Below are 23,141 nucleotides of genomic sequence, written 5' to 3'. Positions count from 1 at the left end.
GCAGTCACCCTGAATCACCTCCCTCCCCCCAGCCAGCTACAGCAGTTAATTTGCCATCTTCTGGTGGCACACAGCAGACAAAAACTCTGCTGAGATTAAGCTCCTTGATCAGTAAAGGAGAGGAGGAACCCAGAGATACTCCTGGTGTGCTGCTGCTCTGTACCAATAACTTTCCTGGCCTGAGCCACACAGCTGAGAGAGCTCATAGGCCAAATCACTACGTTGTGCCAAAAGAAGGCAGTCCAGCAGGTGAGACTGACACGCTGCTACCCACAACCACCCAGCACAGAGAGGGTGCCTTTAATGAACAGATCCGATTGGATCAAGTCAGATTGTATCTATATATAGATAGGAAGAGAAGTATGTAAATGAAACACATATGGAATTGATTTCACAGTACCAAAACAAATCTGGGAGCCCAGAGGGCCACACAGCACTCAGAAGAATGCTGCGAGGTGAAGTGCTTGCTGTGTGAAGTTGAAGCTGCGTTTCCAGCCTGTCCCTGGAGGGAGTGGTCAAAAGGCCATCTCCGCAGCTGCCTGCCCTGTTGCTCCACTCCCCAGCGTAAACACCGTGTCTGTAGCAGATAATCTCTGCAGGTAGTTTGAAAGGATCCACAGATTACATCTCCCTTGAGGTGTCTGTTGATAGCTTACCGGGACATGATTCCTTCACCCCTTCCTGGTGGGAAGAGACCTCACAAACCATGAAGATACTCTCTTCTTTCTTTTCCTTCCTGTCTGGTTCCCTTCCAGATCTTTCACACTCTTCCAGTTGTGCTTTCAAATCACGTGCCAAGCCCTAAAAAGCCAATGCTGTAAAAACTTCAGCTAAAATGTGGACCTAGGGTAAACTTTGCAGCACTGTGCCAGCCTGCAGCACACTGCCACAGGCAGCAGCTGAAAACGTCTCAGGCTGTCACTCCGTTCCCTGTGTGCTTGTCTGGAAGCGTCTCCCCCAAACCCCAGCAGACGGCACACTCACCTGCACGTTTCCCTTGGCCTTAGCCTTTCTGTACCCCTCTCAGCACACTGGCAGATGCTCTTCTGGCAAAAGGACAAAGCAAGGCACTCTAAACAGTGATCTTCTCTTCCTCTTTTCTTTAAACATCTCTTTATTAGCACAGTAACAAACGCAGACTTAGGTAGCCCACAACATACAACCAATCCACTGAGTAACTCCTATTCCACGCCTTACAGTTGAACAGCTTAAGGTATTTCACTACAGGTTACCATCAGTCCTGATTAAAACCCTTTATTCTTTGCACATAGATAGATTGGCTTATAAAACAATACATTAACCACCTCTCATTTCATCCAGGAGGCCACATGGATCTGTACCTCTCCCCACCGCAGGTCGTGAGATGACAGTCTTTGTTAAATACCAGTGTGCCCTCCGCAGGGGAAAACAATGCAGACACCTTTACAACAACAAAAACCCCAAACAAACAAAAAGCCCAAAAAAGGAAAGAAAAAAGAAAGAAAAGGAAAAAAAGAGGGGGAGGGAAAAGAAAAAGGGGGGGGGGGAAGAGAGGAACCCACCAGACAATAAAATACCACCCCCCCACTCTATCCCCAGACAAAAAGCCCAAACTGTGTAGTCTTGAAGGGATTCTTACATAAATGCCAACATCTGCACCTGTACAAAATGAAGCTGCTTTAATCTTTTACATATTGCAAGCAAAGTGAAAAACCAAAGAAGTCTAAGAAGTTTACATTCCTCTGGGTTCTATACGTGAGCTAATGTTGCTGAGCTAATTACAGTCTTAAAATAGGCTACTCCCAACCCTAGCTGTCTACTGTAGCAAGATACCTTAAGTTACAACAACAGAGTCTGAGGAAACAAAAGACTGAATAAAATCTGTTATAGAAATACCCTAACTCTTTACCAGCACACCCTCCCTCCCCCCACACCTTCAAAATCATAAGCAGCTCTTTTCATCACAGACAAATAACGTAAGAGGTCGACAAGAGACAAACCCCAGTGCGTTTATGTGGCGTATCTCTTGGTCCACTGTCTGGCCATTCTGTCATGCTCTGCTCTGTTAGTCATGTACTGAGTGGCAATGCTTCCAACCAGGGGGTCAGCTGCAAAACAAACACAAACCGCTCCTTTTCAGACAGGGTACCCAGCGGAAACTTCAGCTGCAAGTGTGAACTTAATACACAGGCACGGTGCGCTGCAACAAGCTTGTTCCCGTTTGAAGGGGGAGCTTCAGCCTAGTCCCTGCCTATGCAGGCTGAAAAGGCAACTAAATTACCACTGGATGCAAGAGGAAAAGAATGCCAAGGTCTGCAGAATTCACTGGACTGCTGATGGGGATAGAGAGCAGAGGCAGAAACAGCTCTTGCTCTCTTTTCTTCTTGTCTCTTCTGCTTGCAACTTCTCTCTCTCTCTCTCTCCTGAGGCCTTGCCAGGGGATCTCTGTTGTGACTACTGTGTGAGGTAAGGGGAAGGAGGGAAGGAGTGGGGGAGGAGGTGAATGGTCCTCCTGGATCTGTTGAGGAGGGGTCTGAGGAGTTCCTGTGCTGTTTCTAAATGGTGAACACCTCTCTGTTGTACATCTGTTGTGTATCTTGTACATATTCACTGCATTTCCTGTTTCTAGAGTGTAGTTTGCTGGTAAAGAGAGCTTCATTTGCTTCCACCCCAAGCTGAGCTGTCTGCAGACTTTATTTTGGGGGGTAATTCTCTCAGCTTAGTTGGGGGGTAATTCCAAGCCACCACAAAGCCTTCTGAACTGATGTTCTGTGTGAGTTGTGTGTATTTACAGTGATGCACGAGCTCTTACTTAGCAGAGGAAAAGTGCCAATGAAAGTGTTCAGGAGTTTGGAAGGCAACATTTGCATTACTGAGGACTTTCACTGATGAATGCAGGTCAGGTTTCTTTTTTTACCCCTGGGACATGTCGCTGAGTGTCCTGATACAAACTTGCCTTCTAGGAAAGACCAGACCTCTAGGAGAGGTTTTATTTTTGCAGCAGGTTTGGTTTCATTTTATTATGCATAATGCATTGTGAAATCTGGAATTTCTCTCCAAGAAATGCAACCTGTAAAACTCACTTTGGAAACCGAGACATGTGCCTCGTAGCTGGTGTGGATGACAGATGGGTTAGGGAAGCAGCAAGGACTACTTACAGCATAGCTGGTCACTGGATTTAACTGGATGGTGGGAAGTGAAAGGCTAATCCCCTTGTTTTCAGAACTGTGTTTGTGGCTCTTCTATCCCTGTTAATGAATTACTACAGCCCTACAGACCAGTGGGGAGTGTTTAACCTTTCCCCAACACCAGAGCTGGTTTGGAAAGGGAAGGACTTTTCATGTACAGGAGCAGGACTGCAGCTTTCCTCGCAGGCCAGCTTGAGTAGCAGTGAGCAGCAGGCAGGTAAGGGTTTATTACCTCCAGCCCCTCTCTGGCTGACCCAGACGTGGAAACGTGCTGGATGGAGCCCACAGCTGCGCTGGAGCCCAGAGCCGGAGCCCAGAGCCGGAGCACAGAGCTGGAGCCCAGAGCTGCAGCAGAGCCCAGAGCTGCAGCAGAGCCCAGAGCTGCAGCGGAGCCCAGAGCTGGAGCCCAGAGCTGCAGCGGAGCCCAGAGCCGGAGCCCAGAGCTGCAGCGGAGCCCAGAGCCGGAGCCCAGAGCTGCAGCGGAGCCCAGAGCCGGAGCCCAGAGCTGCAGCGGAGCCCAGAGCCGGAGCCCAGAGCTGCAGCGGAGCCCAGAGCCGGAGCACAGAGCTGCAGCGGAGCCCAGAGCCGGAGCACAGAGCTGCAGCGGAGCCCAGAGCCGGAGCCCAGAGCTGCAGCGGAGCCCAGAGCCGGAGCCCAGAGCTGCAGCGGAGCCCAGAGCCGGAGCACAGAGCTGCAGCGGAGCCCAGAGCCGGAGCACAGAGCTGCAGCGGAGCCCAGAGCCGGAGCCCAGAGCTGCAGCGGAGCCCAGAGCCACGCTGGCTGAAGCCAACAGGATGCAACGAGAGCCAAGTGATTTGGGTGCTGGGTAGGGTGCAAGGTGGCAAGCGGCCTGTGTGGCTGCACGGGGGCCTTACCTGGGTTGCAGTCTGTGAGGAGGGAGCAGATGGAGAGGAGGACTTTAGAAATGGTTAATGCTGGACTCCAGTTGTCTTTTAAAATGTCCAGGCAGATGACGCCTTGGCTGTTAATATTACAGTGGTAGATTCTTGTCCGAAATGTCACCTGAAAGACACAGACCGCGGCCGGTGTGCTGAGGCTCCTCCCGCACGGAGGGACAATGCCAGGCTGCGGAGGCGCAGGGAGGAGAGCCGCCGCGGCCCGCGCAGCAGCGCACGCCAGGGCCGCAGGCCGGGGCGCAGAGCAGGGCCCCGAGGCCAGCTCCCTCTCCGGGGCCGCGCCGCCGCCGCCCCCTGGCGGCCGCTGGCGGGAGCACACCCGCCCGCTGCGGCCGCGCCGGGCTACGCCTGGCTGCCCTGGGGCGGGGGGGGGTCTGACAGCCCCACCTCGGCCGGGCGCAGCCGCCCTGCACTAAGCCACGCGGCCGTTCCTGGGCAGCGGCAAACCGAGGAGAGTCAGGTTGGGAACAAGAAATAATAGCGCATGGCCAGCAGGACCACTGCCAGTCCGGCGAGTACAGCTGGGCAGGCGATGGGCGCAGGCTCCCCTTCCGAAGGGAGCCCAAACGTCGGGCAGAGGTGAGCCCGAGGTGGCTCACTGCGGCCCCAGCAGGGACCCGCGAGTGGCAGCACAGTCACCACAGCCTGCAAACAACAGCCAACCTCCCAGCGGCTGATGGTCACTGGGAAACCCAGGCAGGGGGCTTCTACAGTCGGGGTTTTAACTGCTTCTATTGCCTTTGGTCTTCTTTCGCTCAGAGCGGAAAAGGGGCCCGGGGCTTTAACACTAGCGGGTTTCTCCTACTGGGCTCCCAAGGACTTGCAACATTCCTCAGACAGGCCACAAGGCATTTGGAACCATGGCTCCCATCACGCCTAGGAGCTCATCAATCAGGGGAGGCATTTTCAAGTGGGGGAGGTGTGAACGAGCTGGGCAGCTCGCCACGGAAGTTATCCCCAAGGGGAACAAAAGCACCAACGAGTCTTTTCCAGGAGAGTACAATGTCACCTGCAGCAAGGCTTTACCTTGCATCGATTAGGATTACCTGCATGAAAAAAGGTTGGTGGGTTCATGCCCTAAAATCATCCGAATTTGTCAGCTACCCACAAGCGTTACTGTCTTGTTTTGTAGGTCACAGGGCATTTGCAGAGCGGTAAGCATGCCAGATGACAAGAATGCAACAGTGCTTTCTCTCGAGGTGAGGTCAGCCCACACAAAACTTGCCACTCAAACATCAGGGGTTTTTTCTACAGTCTTTCTGAGGCAGAAATTTTGCCTGTGACCCTCCCTGCTCGTAGGCTTGAGGTGGAGTGACAACTACAACCCCCCAGTGCCTGGAGCGTCAGCATGCACTGCCCCCATGCTGTGCTCCCCAGCACGCTCCTGATAGCACAGGCTATTTTTGGAGCCTCAAAGGCAGCTACTTGTCACACAGGAGACACCCACACTGCACGCTTCAGGAGACTTTCTGCTTTGCAAACTGCTTGGATTTTAGATTAAAACAGGAAACAAACCAAGCCCCAGATCCTTACACTTTGTCATGTTCTATGGGCTGGAATAACAAAATTTCTTCCAGAGAGTGGACCTGCTATACCTCCTGCAGCAAGCCATCAACTCCAAAGCCAGGAACCTCTGCTGCCTTATACCTAGGGAGCCTTAGATGCATAGCAGGGAAGAAACCAAAACGACCTTTGTCTCCCAGATCTAATCCTCAGAGGAAAAGCAGGAACGCCACCCTGCAGTCATGTGCAAATCCATCTACATCAGCCTGTGCAAAGGGCAGCTCTGACTCTGTGGCACCTGCCCCAGCCCATACTGTTCAGGGCAAAACAGAAGTTTGTGGAGCTGCTGGCAATGGCCCTGCCTTCGGCTCATGAGCGGCCCTCAGCCCAGCCCCACTCCTTGCTCAGTATTTCTCTGCTTGACCTGCAGCTTTGGTCTCCTTCCAAGAAGCTTCTAAATGTAGGTGAGGTAATAATTTTAACAGATGAAACACTTCCAGAAGGGGAAGCATGGAGTTTTTCCAAGTTGATACAATAAAGGCCAAATTAACAGAGAGGTCAACAGTTCCAGTTTATAAAGACAGAAAGTTGTTAATGTGGATTCTGAGCACAAAACCTGCACACTTGGTAAGTGATCTCTCAGTCCAGTAGACTAATAACTGGCAACACAGCATGAAGCCTGATTGCCTTTAAGAAAAAGGAGTCTTAATTACTATTAATGAAGAAGGGGCAAGAAAGAAGATGACTCCCTCCATGCATTTGGAGAACAGCCTGGCTTCTTAAGGAACCTTACTATGTGATTCTTAAGGGTCATATACATGGCACCAAAAGCAGTTTCTGTCCTGTTAGAGGAGCTCTACCTAGCCAAAGCACTATGCAAAACAATCTAAGTTTGCTTTCACTTAAGCATCAAATCAGAACTGGGATGGTGTTAGACAACACTAGTCCAGCTGTGTGCCATTGACAGTGCCACACTGCAGGAAACCCAAGTGAAGCTGGGAGAGGAGGGAGATCTGGAGGCCCATCTAAAAGCAAACTAAAATATCTGAAGTGCATGTTCATGGCATACTTCAAAGAGATAAAATACATACATACATATATATATAATCACACAAGTCTAGCAGATTCAGACCAAACCCAAGATCATAACAGCAGAAAAACATAAAGTAACTGATCAGTCCTTTGGAACTGCCCCAGCTGAGATTTTCCTGATGCAGTAACTACACAGAGTTAGGCCAAGCTTTTGAAAAGCCATAAAAGAAGCCACTCTCAGCCTCACCCTGAAGCGGTATCGGAGGTTAATTCACACAGGCAGCAGAATGGCAGGAGCAGGAAGGAAGTGGCTAGAGGTTATTAACACAAATTATCAAAGCACACACCAGTTACTGTTTCCACCTTAATAAACTAAATGTAACCCAAACATAATGGAGCTCTTGGGGAAATGTCCATTGCAGCAGTACACATGAATAGCAATCATCCTGAGCACTAAGTACTGAACTCGGAATTCTAATGACACTTGTTTATTGGAGCAGCCTGAATCCAGGCTTTCCCAGCCAACTGCCTGACTGCCTGGAAGAAAGGCAAACCCAGGATACCACACAAAATGAGAAAACAAAAGCAGAGAACAGGTTAAGGACTGCTCAATATATGACTCCATGTCCTAAACACGTTATTTAGGACAGGAGAGAGGATATCTATCCCTGTATTAGACTTCTCCCACTGAAGTTCCTTGTACTGTGCAATATATTTCCAACTCAATTTTTAAGACCTTTAATTTCCCCTCTCAGAAGTTTGCTCCAACATTCTGAATCAGACCCTTGCCTGGAGCTAGCCCCAGTCCTCAAAGGCTGCACCTGTATCTCCTTCATCACACATCTCTAGGATGACCATCAGCTACGGAGCATTTGTGGCTGTGCCTCAGCACCTTCTCTCACACATATTCCCGAGGCCTTGGGAGCCCATCAGGATGGCCAGTTCCACCTCCATTTATTTATTGGAGAATGTAAATCCTTTAAAGATATTTCATTTTCAAGTTGTGAAATGTGCTCTGCTATAGACAGCTTGCCACAGGGCTGCCCACAGCAGGGACTGTCCTCATAAGAATTACTGAGGACTCAAAGAAGAAGTAGTTTTCTTTCTCTGGACTTGCAAGGCTTACCAAGGGAGACTCAAGGGGAACTAGTCCTTTCACTCTAGAGAGCTTAACATTTTCCTTCAAAAGCCTTGGCTTTTGAAATGACTCTCAACCACTCCATTGCTCTACTGGTGCTTATCAAAGTGATAGAGTGCATTTGGTTTCCATTAGCTGCTGCTTTATTTCTTGCCCTAAAAGACAAACACAGGTGGAAGGCTATGGTAATTACATTAGTCCTACCACTTCTGGATGAGCCACAAACAACATTCATCAGTCATGGCAAGCAGTTGGGCAAATGAAGCAGGAGCAATATGACAATTATTGACTAACACTAGTGTAGGCCTTAACACAGAAGCTGCTACAGCAGAGGTTACTCATTTACACCTGGAGTATCCAGGTAGCACAAGTATGTTCTGTTAGAGCTGCCTTCTCCTGTACCCCATCCCAATGTAACTGAAGGCAGATGCATTTTGTTCCCATACACATCTGTTGGTTTGTAAACCAACACAGACTCTGCTAGATGAAAGGCTCCATTTAATACCACTCTGCTACAAGTGAATCTCCACTAAACTAGTTTTTGAGGCCTCACTAAGTGGTGCCTTTTCTTTCTTCTTTTTAATCCCACTGTTCTTTCCATCTGTGTGAGGATTTAAGCCCAAAGATAAAGGCAAAGAGATCCCTGTCAGAAGTGCAGAGCAGAAAGCAGGGCTCAGCTGGAACAATGCATCAGGGCACTTGGCATATAGGGCTGTCTCAATAGCACTGAGGAGTTCCAACGTGGTCTTGTAAGGCAGCAAGCTGGGGAAGCCTACAATGCTGAATGCTTCTGGTGTAGCACAGAAAGCAAACATGCAGCGAAGCACGCCCGGGGAGGTGCAAACTCCCTCTTTCAATGCTTACTGCACTCCTAATTGCCATACAGTTGGTTGAACAAGGGAGTTACCCAGTGCAAACTAACTGAACTAAAATAATGAAAAACCATTCTGGACTGAATTAAACTAACACCAGAGAACTATCTGTGCTGTCAGAAGAACCTCTGAAGAGGGATGGACACCTGTCAGCTGGAAATCACTAGAGCTGTCCCAAGGCACGCCACACTGCTTGTGATTCGGGTAGAATTTAAGGTCCTGTTATGCTAGCAAGGACAGTCAAGCAGTTCTCTTAATTTGGGAAGTTTGTGCTAATTTGTCTGGTATGACCAATTAGCATCGTCTCCACTGACAGACCAAACTATGGCAAAGTTCTTTCTACTGCAGACTAGCCCAAAGCCTGGAGGTGGAGCTGACATCGGTGTTTATCTCACCAGGGCAATGGCTGTAAAGAGGAAAGCTAAACATGCACATGCATGCTAGAGGGCAAACATGAGGTGTGTGTGTAATCATCTCTCCCTGGAACCCAGCACTCTTCCTCTGGATGTGAACCACAAGGTAACACTCACTTGTACTGATTTGCCTTGTAGCATTGGAACACCACGGCCAAACCAGACCTAACTTATGCTTGTGGTAACTGAGTGCTTTGAGAAACAAGTACTTGTATCCTTTCTCTTCTCCCCAAGTCAGTCCTGTCCCAATGCATGCACTAACTGCTCAGGACTTCTTACAAACTGAAGAAGGGAAGAAAAAGAAAACCTCTAAAATAGCAATCAAGAGGACTTATAAAAGCTGTTAACATCAGCTAATTAACAATGCAATGTCTGAAATGAGCTTAAGCTGGGTCTTGAAGAGAGTGGCTTTGAAATGGGCTGCACTCCACAGACACTGCTTACTACTCCACTGTTTGGAGTGTTCATGACTTAAGGTGGTCAGCTAGAGATCTCTTACCTTTGGAGGCTTGAAAGGGTACTCTGGTGTAAATGTGATGTCAAGGAAGAAAACACCTCCCTCATAGACAGAACCCGGAGGTCCTAGAATGGTCGATCTCCATTCGTAGATGTTGTCGCCTTTGGGGCCAGCGCTAAGAGACAACAACAAATCCCAACTGGTTAGGAAGACTGCCACAAGTCAAGAAAAAACAACACACTCTCACACTCTTCAAGCATGACAAGGAAGAAAGTTTCCAGTGTTATACTTCAGATGCCACCTGAAAAGAGGGATTAAAAACAGACCAAAGGCTTTCACAATCTCTTACCTGGACTTGCCGGTGTGTCAGACTGCTGAGCAAAGCTGAAAAACTAGAGGTGAGGTCAGGTATTTCACCCTCTCCCTTGGGACATTTTAAGAGCAGCAGTGCCCAGAACTACTATTAAACATGCTGCACAATCTCAACACAACAGAAAAGCTAAGTTTCAAAGAACAATTTCCCACTGTGTTTCAGAAAGAGCTCTTTCAGTTCAGCCCTAGTGAGACTGCACCCCATCGAAGATCATACTAAACAAAAACTAAGGACTTGTGTTGATTTGGTGAATCTTCTGTGCTCTTCCCAATTTCAGTGTTCCTGTATTCCTGCTAACCCAAGGCTGGTTGTACACTGAAAGAAACCCAATACATGATTATACTCTTAAAGGTCACAAGTTTGTATGCTTTTCATAGAATCACAGAATTGTCAGGGTTGGAAGGGACCTCAAGGATCAGCCAGTTCCAACCCCCCTGCCATGGGCAGGGACACCTCACACTACAGCAGGTTGCTCACAGCCACATCCAGCCTGGCTGCAAACACCTCCAGGGATGAGGCTTCCACCACCTCCCTGGGCAACCTGTGCCAGTGTCTCACCACCCTAATGGGGAAGAACTTCTTCCTAACATCCAATCTGGATCTAGTCCATTCCCCCCAGTTCTATCACTCCCTGACACCCTAAAAAGTCCCTCCCCAGCTTTCTTGTAGCCCCCTTCAGATACTGGAAGGCCACAATTAGGTCTCCTCAGAGCGTTCATCCTCTCCAGACTAAACAGCCCCAACTCTCTCAGTCTGTCTCTATAGCAGAGCAGCTCCAGCCCTCTGCTCATCCTCATGGCCCTTCTCTGGACACCTTCCAGCACCTCCAGATCCTTCCTGTAACAGAGGCTCCACAACTGGACATAGTGCTCCAGGTGTGGTCTCAGCAGAGTGGAGCAGAGGGGGAGCTGGCCCTCCCTGGCCCTGCTGGCTCTGCTTCCCTTGCTGCAGCCCAGGCTCTGGTTGGCTCTCTGGGCTGCAAATGCACACTGCTGGCTCCTATTGAGCTGCTCATCCACCAGCACCCCAAGTCTTTTTTCTTCAGGGCTGCTCTCAAGCCAGTATCAGTGCCCAGCCTGTATCAGTGTCTGGATTGCCCTGACTTACAGTGATTTCTCCAAGAAGGCCCCACTGAACTCATCCCATTGACACTGTACTGTGGAACTGCCTTTGTAAGGAGAATTGCAATCACTGTGCCAATTAAACCAGCACTCTCTCAAATCAGCTTTGTCTAATTCTAGATTCTCCCTAAGCTGCCAGCAGCTCACATTAAAGGTGTTCAGAACACCAATGCCTGCTTGTTGAAAATCACTTTCACTGTGATCCTCCCTCAGACACTTGTGTTCTATAGTGTGCCATATGTCACTGAGCATTTGTAAGTACAGCTCAACCTACAAAGCCATTAATGATTTAGGACTCTGTTGCTACCTCTTTCTCCCTGTGCTGCTATGGTAGTATTTTATCTGAAAGATACTTGAGCTGAAAACTCCCTTTGCATACTGGGAAGTGCTGACACAGCTTTTTCCATCCTGGATGTGCTATGACTTTGGAAGTGTCTTCTCTTGTTCTCTAAGGGCCAGATTTTAAGATCCCCAATACAATGAAAATAAGTCTTGCCCTTCTTTTTCCTTTCTTTTAACATGGCTAGTAAGACAGGAGGACACAAAAGGTCTTAGAGGTCTTTTCCAAGCAAAACAATTCTATGATTCTATATTACAACAGCTGTAGAGGAGTTTTGCATGAGAGGGAAGAGAAGCCAGTAAGTTCAAGATACACACCACAATATGCATTGATTAGTGCATAGGGCACCACAGTAACTGCCAGGTACTGGTAACTGTGTTACAAACAGAAATACAACTAATAGAACAAATTCTCAATGTACCAGCACGGACCAGAGACAGGCTTCTGCTCCTGCTCTCTCAAGCACCGGTAACCTGTCCTGGACAGCAGGGCAATCAGGGGAGAGAAAGGGAGTTAATTCTGTTAACAACCCTAATACTCTATTTTCAGGTGAAAGTAAAGGTTCACGATATGTTGCTACTAAATAGTTCAACAACAGTAAAGCTACAACTAAAAGCATGCTTCCAGGTCAAGGAATGCATTTAAGAGCACAGTAAAGGGTTACAGGTTCTATGCAAAGTGATGCACCAGCCACCAGGGAAGGATTTCTCTCCTCAGAACAAAAGCCCACACAGCTCAAGCTTGGTACTAAAGCAAAAGCTATTCCACCCTGAACACTGCTGGGATCCCACTCCACCTTCATGACTTTTCCTGTGCTGTGCAGGTCTGTGTACTTGGGCACTCAGCACTCCCCAGATAAAACTTGTGCACTAGGCTCCAAGAGCTCTGTATCTTGACAGGAGCTCCACCTCTTGAAAGACACCAAGCTAACTGTGCAAACCTACTGAAAAGGACTCCCGGGGGCACCTCAGCCACCACGCCAAGGAATGACCTCTCTGTGAATGTGTTAGCAACCTGCAGACTGTCGGGACTGCAGCTCGCCCTGCGCTCCGCCTCCCGGGAAGCTGGAGGTACTGAAGGGAGCAGGCACGGGCTTGGTTAGCACCGACTGACTGCCAGAACTTAGATCAGGAGCACTGCCAGCTGGGAGCGCTTCAGCACCCAGGGACCGTGATGTGCGATCAGCCTGCTCTGGACCAGCAAGGAATGCTTCAACATTCTGCATCTGATTTCCATCTTCAGCCCATAGGACTGTCAATAAAAATCCCACAGACTTGAACAACAACAAACAAAAGGGGGAAAAAAGAGGACAAAGCCCTAACAGTGCTAGAAATCTCTAGCATCCTGTTAGGCTTCCAGTTAGAGCTGTCCTGCATGCAAGTAATCTGCTGCTAGACCCTTGCACTGGAAGGGCAGCATCTCTGTGCAGCATCAGCGGGCTCTACCAGTGATGTATTAAGCTTTCCTTTTAAGCTTTTCATAATTCAATTAACAGAGTGGAAGAGCTGTAGATGTTCAGATTTTACACATTAACATTGATTTCTTATCAAGGAAAGTCTGAAAGAGGAAAAGGCAAGTCAGCTGCAGAGTGCTATAGTGCTCAGATTCAAATTAGGATTAGGTAGCATCAAGCAGCTTAAGAAGACCTAATGCTTAATAGGAAAGTGACAATACTGGACCACAGCAAGAGTGCAGTGGCATTAACTTTTGGTGGAGACATAAAAGCTGTCAAAGGTTAAAGATTACATTCTTTGTTTTAAATCCCCCCAATTATCTGTTTCAAAAAGAAATTCACTGATGCACAACTACAGAGCTCAAAGGCACAGCTGCCACCTTGATGATGTGTCACCACTGCTCAAATTGAGTGTCCAAATCTACTCATGCAGCATTTTGAAGCTGTCCAGCATGAGAGAAGACAATTTAAACCAATTAAAGAGAAATGGTTTCTGCTGCAAGTCAAGAGTATGAGAGCAACAACTTTCTGTATCGAACTCAGCAGCTCAGAATCTCTTCACTTCCATAGGAATGAGACAAAGATCAGCAATGCAGAGAGGAAGGTGACATTGGAAAGAAAACTGAAACAATCCCAATGCATCATTATTGTGCCAAGCAGCATGTGTCACACAGCAGCGGAGATGAGACCTCTCTTCCCTGGAAAAACAGTGACAGGCTCAGTGAAGATCACAGAATCACAGAATGTCAGGGGCTGGAAGGGACCTGGAAAGCTCATCCAGTCCAACCCCCCTGCCAGAGCAGGAGCACCTACAGCAGATCACACAGGAACACATCCAGGTGGGTTTTGAATATCTCCAGAGAAAGAGACTCCACAGCCCCCCTGGGCAGCCTGTGCCAGGGCTGTGTCACTCTCACAGGGAAAATATTCTTCCTCCTGTTCCCATGGAACTTCCTCTGCCTCAGATTCCCCCACTGCCCCTTGTGCTGGCATTGGGCATCCCCCAACAGAGCCTGGCTCCAGCCTCTGGGCACTCACCCTGCACATCTTTATCAACATGAATGAGGTCACCCTCAGGCTGCTCCTCTCCAAGTCCTCAGCTCCCTCAGGCTCTCCTCATAAGGAAAATGTTCCACTCTCTTAATCATCTCTGTGACTCTGTGCTGGACTCTTTCAAGCAGTTCCCTGAGGTCCTTCCTGAACTGAGGGGCCCAGAACTGGACACAATACTCCAGATGTGGCCCCAACAGGGCAGAGTAGAGGGGGAGGAGAACCCCTCTGGACTTATTAACCACAGCCCTTCTAATCCACCCCAGGATACCATTGGCTTTCTTGGCCACCAGAGCACATTGCTGGCTCATGGTCAACCTCACATCCACCAGGACCCCCAGGTCCTTTTCTCCTTCACTGCTCTCCAACAGCTCAGTCCCCAACCTATCCTGCTCCATGGGGTTGTTCTTTCCCAGGTGCAAGAATCTCCCCTTGCCCTTGGTGAATTTAATTCCATTAATCCCAGCCCAACTCTCAGGCTAAGTCTCCCTGAATGGCAGCACAACCCTCCTGTGTCAGCCACCCCTCCAGTTTGGTGTCCTCAGCAAACTTGCTGCCAGTGCTCTCTGTGCCCTCATCCAGGTCATTGATGAATATATTGAATAGAACTGGGCCCAGGACTGACCCCTGAGGGACTATGCTAGACACAGGCCTCCAACTAGACTCCATCCCATTGACCACAACTCTCTGACTTAAGAAGTACTGCACTCACTGTAACTACTGTTGCTGGTAGTTCCCAACTTGCTGCTGGCCTATCCTCTGGCCAGGTACTATGACAGTAACACCCTTAGGAAAGTGCCTAGTGCCAATTAGTTTTTGATCCAGGACTGTTTAACTTTCCAAGTCTAGAAACAGCAGTTTGAATCCTCCTCAGAAATGCAAGGCAGAGAGAAATCTCAGCACAGGTGTGTCCAAGCTTAAAGCTCTGCACCAACCAAGCCAGCCTGGTGCTGCTTTGGAGAAACCTCATCTTGCCCTGCCTGCCTCTGCTGGCACCATGCACTTTCTCAGCTTGAAACCCAAACAGGTAAATTAGCTGCATGCTCAGGTGCCCTTAGGGGTGCTGAGCAACTGTAAATATATGAGTGTCTCAGAGACTGAGGTTTCATGGAGAAGACCCCCCCACTTCTCATGTATTGAAAAGGCTGAATGATGGACAGGCTGCAAGAAAAGCCAGCCTGTGGCTTTCTCCTGGTAAAGCAGACAGACACAACCTCCACCTCAGGCACACCCAACAGGGGAACACACTGCTATTTCCAGTGCACAAACTCAGCTCTCTCCTCTGCAGGGCATCCCTGGGGAAAACACTCAGAGTATGTCTGTGCCTTGGAGGGAAGGCAGGACTGTCTGATGTTCACCACCCAGACCTAATGCATGAAAATCCCTAGGAACACACTGCTGGTACTTTCCAGGAGAATGACTCAGAAAGAGCCCACTGTTTGTGTCAACTTGCTAGTACAGCTGGAAACTACCTAGTGCTGTCTGAAAATAGAGCCTGGCAAAGAGTTCAGTTCCTCTTCTTTCAGGTATGGAAAGCACACAACAGCAGGTCATGGTAATGATGAATTAATTACAACTTAGTCAATGCTATGGACACTAGGTTCATACCCTGCAATACCAAAGAGGCATATCTTCCAGCATCTGAAGGGGGCTACAGGAAAGCTGGGGAGGGACTTTTTAGTGTCAGGGAGTGATAGGACTGGGGGGGGATGGAGCAAAACTAGAAATGGGGAGATTTGAGATTGGATGTTAGGAAGAAGTTCTTCCCCATGAGGGTGGTGAGAGACTGGCACAGGTTGCCCAGGGAGGTGGTGGAAGCCTCATCCCTGGAGGTTCTTAAGGCTCTGGATGTGGCTGTGAGCAACCTGATGTGGTGTGAGGTGTCCCTGCCCACGTCAGGGGTGTTGGAACTGAATGATCCTTGAGGTCCCTTCCAACCCTGACAATTCTATGATCCTTAAGCAAGCAGTGTTAAAAATGGGAACACTGAAGAAGAGAGTTAAAACCAACCAAACAAAGGAAGTAGCTAATTCCTGGGCTACTGTGTCACTTCAAAAACACTGTATTAATTCATAGCTCTCATTTTAGAACTACATTGTCACCTTCTGCTCATGCTTTAGCTACCCAAATAAATTATGATTATCATTATTCTTATCATCATCATCATCATCATCATCATCACTGTTACTATCATTATTACTCTAGCACCAAGACACCCCATTCACAGGCAGGACCCCACTATACCAAGCATGCTACATCACAATCCAATGCTGGTACACACAACTTACATAGGTTTCTCAATAGGCATTAAAATACTATACAGTTAATGGAAAGAGACCAAACCAGATGAGAGAAGCAGTTCAAAGGGGACCCTGAGCCATCATTTAACTGACACTTTTTGCCAAGTAGCCTGCACATAATTTCTTTTGCTTCCAAATTTTTGTCAAAGAATGGAAATTAAAGGGAAGGAAAAGAAGAAAAAGACAATGAGGGAAGGGGAAAAACCTGGAACACAACCCCCCTCCTGGGCATCAGTTAAAGGTAACATCATAAATTCTGATGTGACTATGTGAATCAGTGATGGTTTTTCCCTGCTGTCATTATAACACAGCCAGGCTGCTCCTCTGTGTTAAGCTAAACATGGTGGATTGGACATAGGTGAAATGCCTGAGCTCAATGAGAGACACAGGGAAATGACAGCAAGGGAAAAAGTTGCAGCTGGCTTTCATTAAAACATAAGAGGGGGGCAAAGGAAGGAAAGGAGAGGTGAGAAAAGATGGAACATTCTATTGCTACAGCAGGCCACAGAATAGACTAGTGCAAACAGAACTTAATCCTCCTTCTAACGCATATGCAGGGGCAGAGTTTCCAAGCAGGCAGCAGTAAATATTGTTTTTCTTGTTACTCATTGGAGGTGCTGCATTTTCTGTCTTAAATTTAAAATGGCAGTCACAATATTATTGCACCAGGGTAAGTAGCTTACAAATCCTATCACACATCTAACAGAGAAGAGCACACACAAAACGTCTGTTTAGCACCTGGGAAAGCTTTTCCCTTAAGCATCAGACTAATGCAAAACTGGGGAGGGCAGGCTTGAACAATTGCACATCAATTGCAGAGAGCTCAGACTGGAGGATAAATGGTGCAGAGAATTACATTCTTAGGAGTTTCAAAAAAGGAACTAAATAACTAAATAGCTCTGATAATGGAGCTGATAAGGTGTTGGGCAGGGATTTATGAGACTTCAAGAGAAACTGTTGCAGGAGGATTTCTTTGTAGGAAGAAAAAAGAAAAACACCCAAAACCTGATGAGGTTTTGCAGTTTGTATTACATAAAGACTACTTAGAATCATAAAATTGTTAGGGTTGGAAGGGACCCCGAGGAGCATCCAGTTCCAAACCCTGCTGCCATGGCCAGGGACACCTCACACTGCAATTAGGTCTCCTCAGAGCCTTCTCATCTCCAGACGGAACAGCCCCAAATCTCTCAGTCTGTCCTCATAGCAGAGCAGCTCCAGCCCTCTGCTCATCCTTGTGGCCCTTCTCTGGACACCTTCCAGCACCTCCAGATCCTTCCTGTAACAGAAGCTCCAGAACTGGATGCAGTGCTCCAGGTGTGGTCTCAGCAGAGTGGAGCAGAGGGGGAGAATCACCTCCCATGCCCTGCTGGCCACATTTCTCTTGATGCAGCCCAGGCTCTGGCTGGGTCTCTGGGCTGCAAGTGCTCCCTGCTGGCTCATGTTGAGCTTCTCATCCACCAGCACCCCAAGTTCTTTTCTTCAGGGCTGCTCTCAAGCCAGTCCCTGCCCAGACGATATTTGTGCTTGGGATTGCCCTGTCCCAGCTGCAGGACCTTGCACTTGGTCTTGTTGAACCTCCTGAGGTTGCCATGGGCCCAGCTCTGCAGCCTGTCCAGGTCCCTCTGGATGGATCCCTTCCCTCCAGCGTGTCTACTTGGCAGTAAGATGACACAACAACCAAGAGCCTTGTCATTGCCAAGATTTCACTCTGCTCAGTTACAACAGATAGATACATGCCCAGGAGTACTGGCACATTGAGGACCCTCCCCTGAAATATTTCAGGCTCTGCAAAATACTGTTGTGAAGTTTCTGCTAAACTGGCTGGTGAAAAGGCTAAGTCTCTTGAATTATCTCACTGGAGAGTCTTGATTTTTAAACCAGGCTCAAAGATTTAAAACAAAGTATCAGTTAACAGGGAGGTCAGAAGGAGACCTAAAATATTCTCAGGAGTGTGCTGCAGCTCTATTTAGTTTAACAATAATCACTTCAATTTAGGATCAAGTCCTCATAAAAAAGCTTTGTGAGACATTAATCTATTTAGCACTGGTTCCAAACCTGAAAATAAATCCAGGCTGCTCAGCTCTCAAGGGCTTCCATCTCCCTTTGCAGCAGCTTCTCCCTAGCCCTTCCTAGGTGAAACCAGGGGAAGTTTGCTCCCTGGAGGAGTATTTCCAGCGTGAGTGCAGAGAGGCTGTTTCTGCAGGTCTGTGGCTTCCAGGGCAGGGTACCCAAACACAGAAAATGCCAAACTAATTAGTCAATGAAATGATTTTTCTTGTGTGCACATCTGGTTTCCTGTTCTCCTCACAGTCACAGCCTGATGCCACAATCAAAACCCAAACACATTTCAGTGTGCTGGCTTCTACCGGACCTTATGCCTCCCATTAAATAATGCCCTGCACGAGAAACAAGAGAACAAAATGGGGAAGAGCAGAAGAGATCCTGACTCACCTAACAAAAGCCAACAGCGTGTTTAAGAGGACAAGAAGTTGCGGTGGCAGACACTGTCCTCTGCCAGCTTAACCTGGTGTTATTTTTACATCAGCTTCCTTCCTGCCGTTCGTGGAGCGGACTATTAGCTGACAACAGGCGGGCAGAAATGCCTTCACATCATCAGACCTCATTTCCAAATGCAGAATTTATGGCACAGATGTGTAATTTACAAGTGGGAAGCAAAGCCAGGCACTTCCACAAATGCACTGTTTGCCTGGGGCCTCTTTCTGTTCCAGCAGGGGTTTGGAAGTCAGCACAGAGGTGCAAGGTGTAAACCCCTCTGTTTCTGTAACGTTCAATCTTTGGTACAGCAAACATACTCTGGGAGTGGTTGCCCAGCATCACATTAGACAGTCCTGTATTAAAAGACTATAAAAGAGAAAAAATATTATTAATCACAGAATCTCAGAATGTCAGGGGCTGGAAGGGACCTGGAAAGCTCATCCAGTCCAACCCTCCTGCCAGAGCAGGAGCACCTACAGCAGAGCACACAGGAACACATTCAGCTGGGTCTTGAATACCTCCAGAGAGGGAGACTCCACAGCCCCCCTGGGCAGCCTGTTCCACTGTTCTGTCATCCTCACAGGGAAAATATTCTTCCTTCTGTTTCCATGGAACGTCCTCTGCCTCAGCTTCCCCCACTGCCCCTTGTGCTGGCATTGGGCATCCCCCAGCAGAGCCTGGCTCCAGCCTCTTGGTACTCACCCTGCACATCTTTATCAACGTGAATGAGGTCACCCTCAGGCTCCTCCTCTCCAAGCCCTCAGCTTCCTCAGGCTCTCCTCATAAGGAAGATGTTCCACTCCCTCCATTGTTTTTGTGGCTCTGCTCTGGACTCTTTCAAGCAGTCATACATGAATGTTCAGAAATATGGAAAGTGGTCTTCAAAAGAAAACAAAACCTCTACTTCCTCCAGGCAGTTATTGAGACACTGAAGGTTCTTCTCACATGGAAAAGAAGGCAACAACAGAGCTCAATAATGCCTCCTTCCACCCCATAAGTAGCCCTAACTGTGCTGCATTATATGATCAGAGGACTCTTCCCCAGATACCACACTTGAACCATTAGAGAAAAAAGAAATCCACCACAAGTAACTTGCCATTCCAGAATCAAGCTGGGAACTATAGCTGTGTTTCTGTCTTCCATGCCTACCTCTTGTCCTGATTGTATCAGTGTAGGAATATGAAAGATCTCATTAAATGGGGAAAGAGAAAAAAAACAGTCCAGCATGTCATAAATATTTAGGGGCCCTGTCATACACCAAGTGTAAAACTCCCATGGTCTTCCACCTCTTCAAAATCACTTGTCCTGTTTAGGAAAAGAAAGAAAGAAGAAAAAGCTCCTACCTGTTCTGTAAGTGGCAAGGCCAGCTGGCCCCAGCACAAACCCAGACTGACCCTGCTGTGTCTAGCCATGGTCCCCCTCTCCCCACTCCTTCCTGCAGAAAGTCAGGGTAACGTGGGAAAAGGAACAAAGGGGACAGGACTATGTGTGTCTGGGGAACAGCTCTGCTCCTGGGGCAAGGGCACGTGGACTGCCCACTGCTCCTGCCTGACCAGGCCTATGGCTCTGCCTTTCATGGCCACAGCCTGGCAGAAGCCCTTCTCATTGGGTAACTATGTGCTGGCTTCAGCTGCCCTGTTGGCCCAACTGAATCTGGGGCAAGACATATACACAGGCTGATTTCTAGTTGCCTTTGCCTTGCTTAAGCCTTGCCCTGCTTGCACCTGCTTGGACCTCTCTGGCTTGAAGTTGCCTCAAGTTACATCACCTCGAGTGCCCGGTCCAGAGCCTGGGATAAAGCTGTGAGCCTACACACTGCAAGCTATGAGAGAAGCCAGGAGCTTAGGAGTCAGAGCCAAGCCTGCCTCCCCTTGCACCCAGGCTTTTGCTGTGCCTCAGTTTCCCCAGGACAAAGCAAGCACCCGTTGCCAGAAGCGTCGTTAACAGCCTGCCGCCCGCTGGAGCCAGACCAGGCATCGCAGACCGCGTGGCCTTCCTGCCGGCAGCCTGCCGTGGCTGCTGCGTGAGAGCACCCCGAAGCCTCAACAGCTACACACAGCAGCAGCACTCCCTGCTTGGGTGGAACCAGCTGTGAGGAACTGATTCATTGCCTCTTTGGCTTATGGTCGAGAGCCATTTTGCTCTCTTTCTGGTATTCCTCCCGGTTTGCATGAGCTGTTAACCTTGTTCCAGCTGCCCGAATCCTGCACATTCCCCTTGCAAATATATATTCTAACCACACAGTGAACCCTTTGAACAACTTTGGGGCATTTTTTCCTATTAATAAGAGGTTATTATATTTGCCATACAGTTAAAACTTAAAGCTACACTCCGTAACAGGCAGCCTGCCTATCCAGCACCAAGGTAACACAGTGGACTCGGTCTTGGACTGTATCGTCTCTGTCCTACTTGTGTAGGTCCAGAAATGTATCTGCTAAGCAACTTAGATCCAAAGAGCAACAGCAGCTACAGACTAGATCAGAAAAACTGGCCTAAGAAAGTGAAAGATGATGTGTAACACTTGGCAGGGTGCCACTGCTATGCTGAAAGTTGAAAGCAGACAAGCCTCTTGAACTTCCTCAGACTAACAGGGACATGGTTCTTGTGGCTTCCCCCAGCTGTCTCCCTGAGCTTTCCCCTGGTGGGGGGAGGAGGGAAAGACACTGCCAGACTAGAGACCCCCTTCCCTCTCTTTTGCACTGAACTGCAGGAATTGTGAACCACAGGACATCTGCACTGGGAACAGATGCTGCAGTATTTTAAGACTGTTGGTTTACATGAAACTTCAAGTTCTGAAGAGAACATAACCTAAGGAAGACCAAAAATTGCTCCTGTACCACACGCTCCAAAATTCATCTGCCTGTTCCACCATCTCCCCACCAGTTAGCTCTCCCTAAAAACATGCTGTGGATTAAAACAAATCCACTGGCCAATTGGCACCAGCAGAGTCTCTTTCCCATTAGAGATCAGGGATACACAGAGTCAACATCATTGCACTAGAGAACCAGCTCATCCCGTCGTCTTGGCTTCACAGCACTATATTGCTTCCTGCCAGCACACCAATGCTGACACCAGTAACACTATGCTGCTAATGAAATGTGGATAAATTCCCCTTCTCTCCTTACAGCAAACTCCCTGCATTCCTTTCTTGCCATTTGCTAAATCAGGATCATTGCATTTGGATGAACCTGGATATCACAGGATGTTAGGGGCTGGAAGGGATCTCCAAAGATCATCAAGTCCAAGCCCCCTGACAGAGCAGGATCATGGAATCTAGTGCAGGTTGCACATGAGTGCATCCAGATGGGTCTGGCAAGTGTCCAGAGAAGGAGACTCCACAACCTCTCTGGGCAGCCTCTTCCAGTGCCCTGTGACCCTCACAGTGAAGAAGTTCAACCTCCTGTGCTGGAGTTTCTATCCATTGCTCCTTGTCCTGTCACAGGATCTGAGTTGTGCATCACTGTTTTATACTGTAGCCATTTCCACAGAGGGCAATGGAAAGAAAGAGGCATGCCTACAAACCTGTCAAACTGGCACAGGGACAAAGGTAGAATTTGCACCTAATTTTACAGCATTTTTCAAAGGAAAGCTGAACACATTACTCCTAATTAAGCCCAAACATGAAACCAGCATAACAGCAACAAGCAGTAGAGCAAAATACCTGTAGGAACTGACAGCCTTGATGCCATGGAATCACAGAGTTGTCAGGGCTGGAAGGGTCCTCAAGGATCACCCAGTTTTAACCCCCCTGCCATGGGCAGGGACACCTCACACTACAGCAGGTTGCTCACAGCCACATCCAGCCTGGCCTGAAAAACCTCCAGGGATGAGGCTTCCACCACCTCCCTGGGCAACCTGTGCCAGTGTCTCACCATCCTCTTGGGGAAGAACTTCTTCCCAACATCCAATCTGAATCTACCCATTTCTAGTTTTGCTCCATTCTTTTGCTCCATGCCTGATGTAATTTCACATACACTACACAAGAAGAGAAAGAAATATATCCTTAGCTACAAATCACAGGGATTTGGGGCATGAGGCTTGGGAAAAGCACTGTAAGAACAAATATTTGATTGCAGTCGCCACAGCTTTATTCACTTTGACTCTCTCACTCCAAGCCATTTAAAATGTTCCTTTTAGTACAATAATATGTTTTCAAACAGCAATAAATTTACAGTGTAACTATATCCACACCATGCTCAAGAATTCCTAGGCCAGCCTAGGCAATCACACCTGAACTTTCAGAATGATAACTAATAAAAAGCTGGTTTTTTCACGTCAGTTTCTGTGTCAAGCTCTCAGCTGAGAAAGGTCAGTACATGAAACTCCTGGAATACACACAAACAGCCTTCTTAATATATCAATGAAACCAGACACATCCCAGAGGCAGCTGACACTCCCATCATTAAAACAGCCTTGTAAGATGTAGTTTTTTAATATTAGGGGTTTAATCAACTGAAATGAAAGTTACAATGAGACAACTATTATTCCCCCCCCCCCCAATTAAGGCAA

At 48.2% G+C, this 23,141-nt stretch overlaps 1 protein-coding gene across 1 annotated transcript in view; it reads right to left on the bottom strand.

Moving 5' to 3' along the window:
• Window positions 1–1,522: 1,522 nt before the first annotated feature.
• The window catches only part of LOC104299677 (ubiquitin-conjugating enzyme E2 E1), a 34,314-nt gene continuing 12,695 nt past the window's right edge, over window positions 1,523–23,141 (bottom strand). Inside the window, exons 3-5 of the mRNA XM_054161289.1 lie at window positions 9,542–9,674; window positions 4,043–4,190; window positions 1,523–2,087 (exon numbers count right to left, since the gene is read on the bottom strand). Coding sequence (XP_054017264.1) covers window positions 1,990–2,087; window positions 4,043–4,190; window positions 9,542–9,674 — 379 coding nt within the window. The 3' untranslated portion in view covers window positions 1,523–1,989. The remainder of the gene's footprint in view (window positions 2,088–4,042; window positions 4,191–9,541; window positions 9,675–23,141) is intronic.

Source organism: Dryobates pubescens, chromosome 4 (assembly GCF_014839835.1).
Source record: "Dryobates pubescens isolate bDryPub1 chromosome 4, bDryPub1.pri, whole genome shotgun sequence".
NCBI lineage: Eukaryota > Metazoa > Chordata > Aves > Piciformes > Picidae > Dryobates > Dryobates pubescens.
Note: the sequence above shows the minus strand (reverse complement) of the source record. Positions and strands in the feature narration are given on the sequence as shown.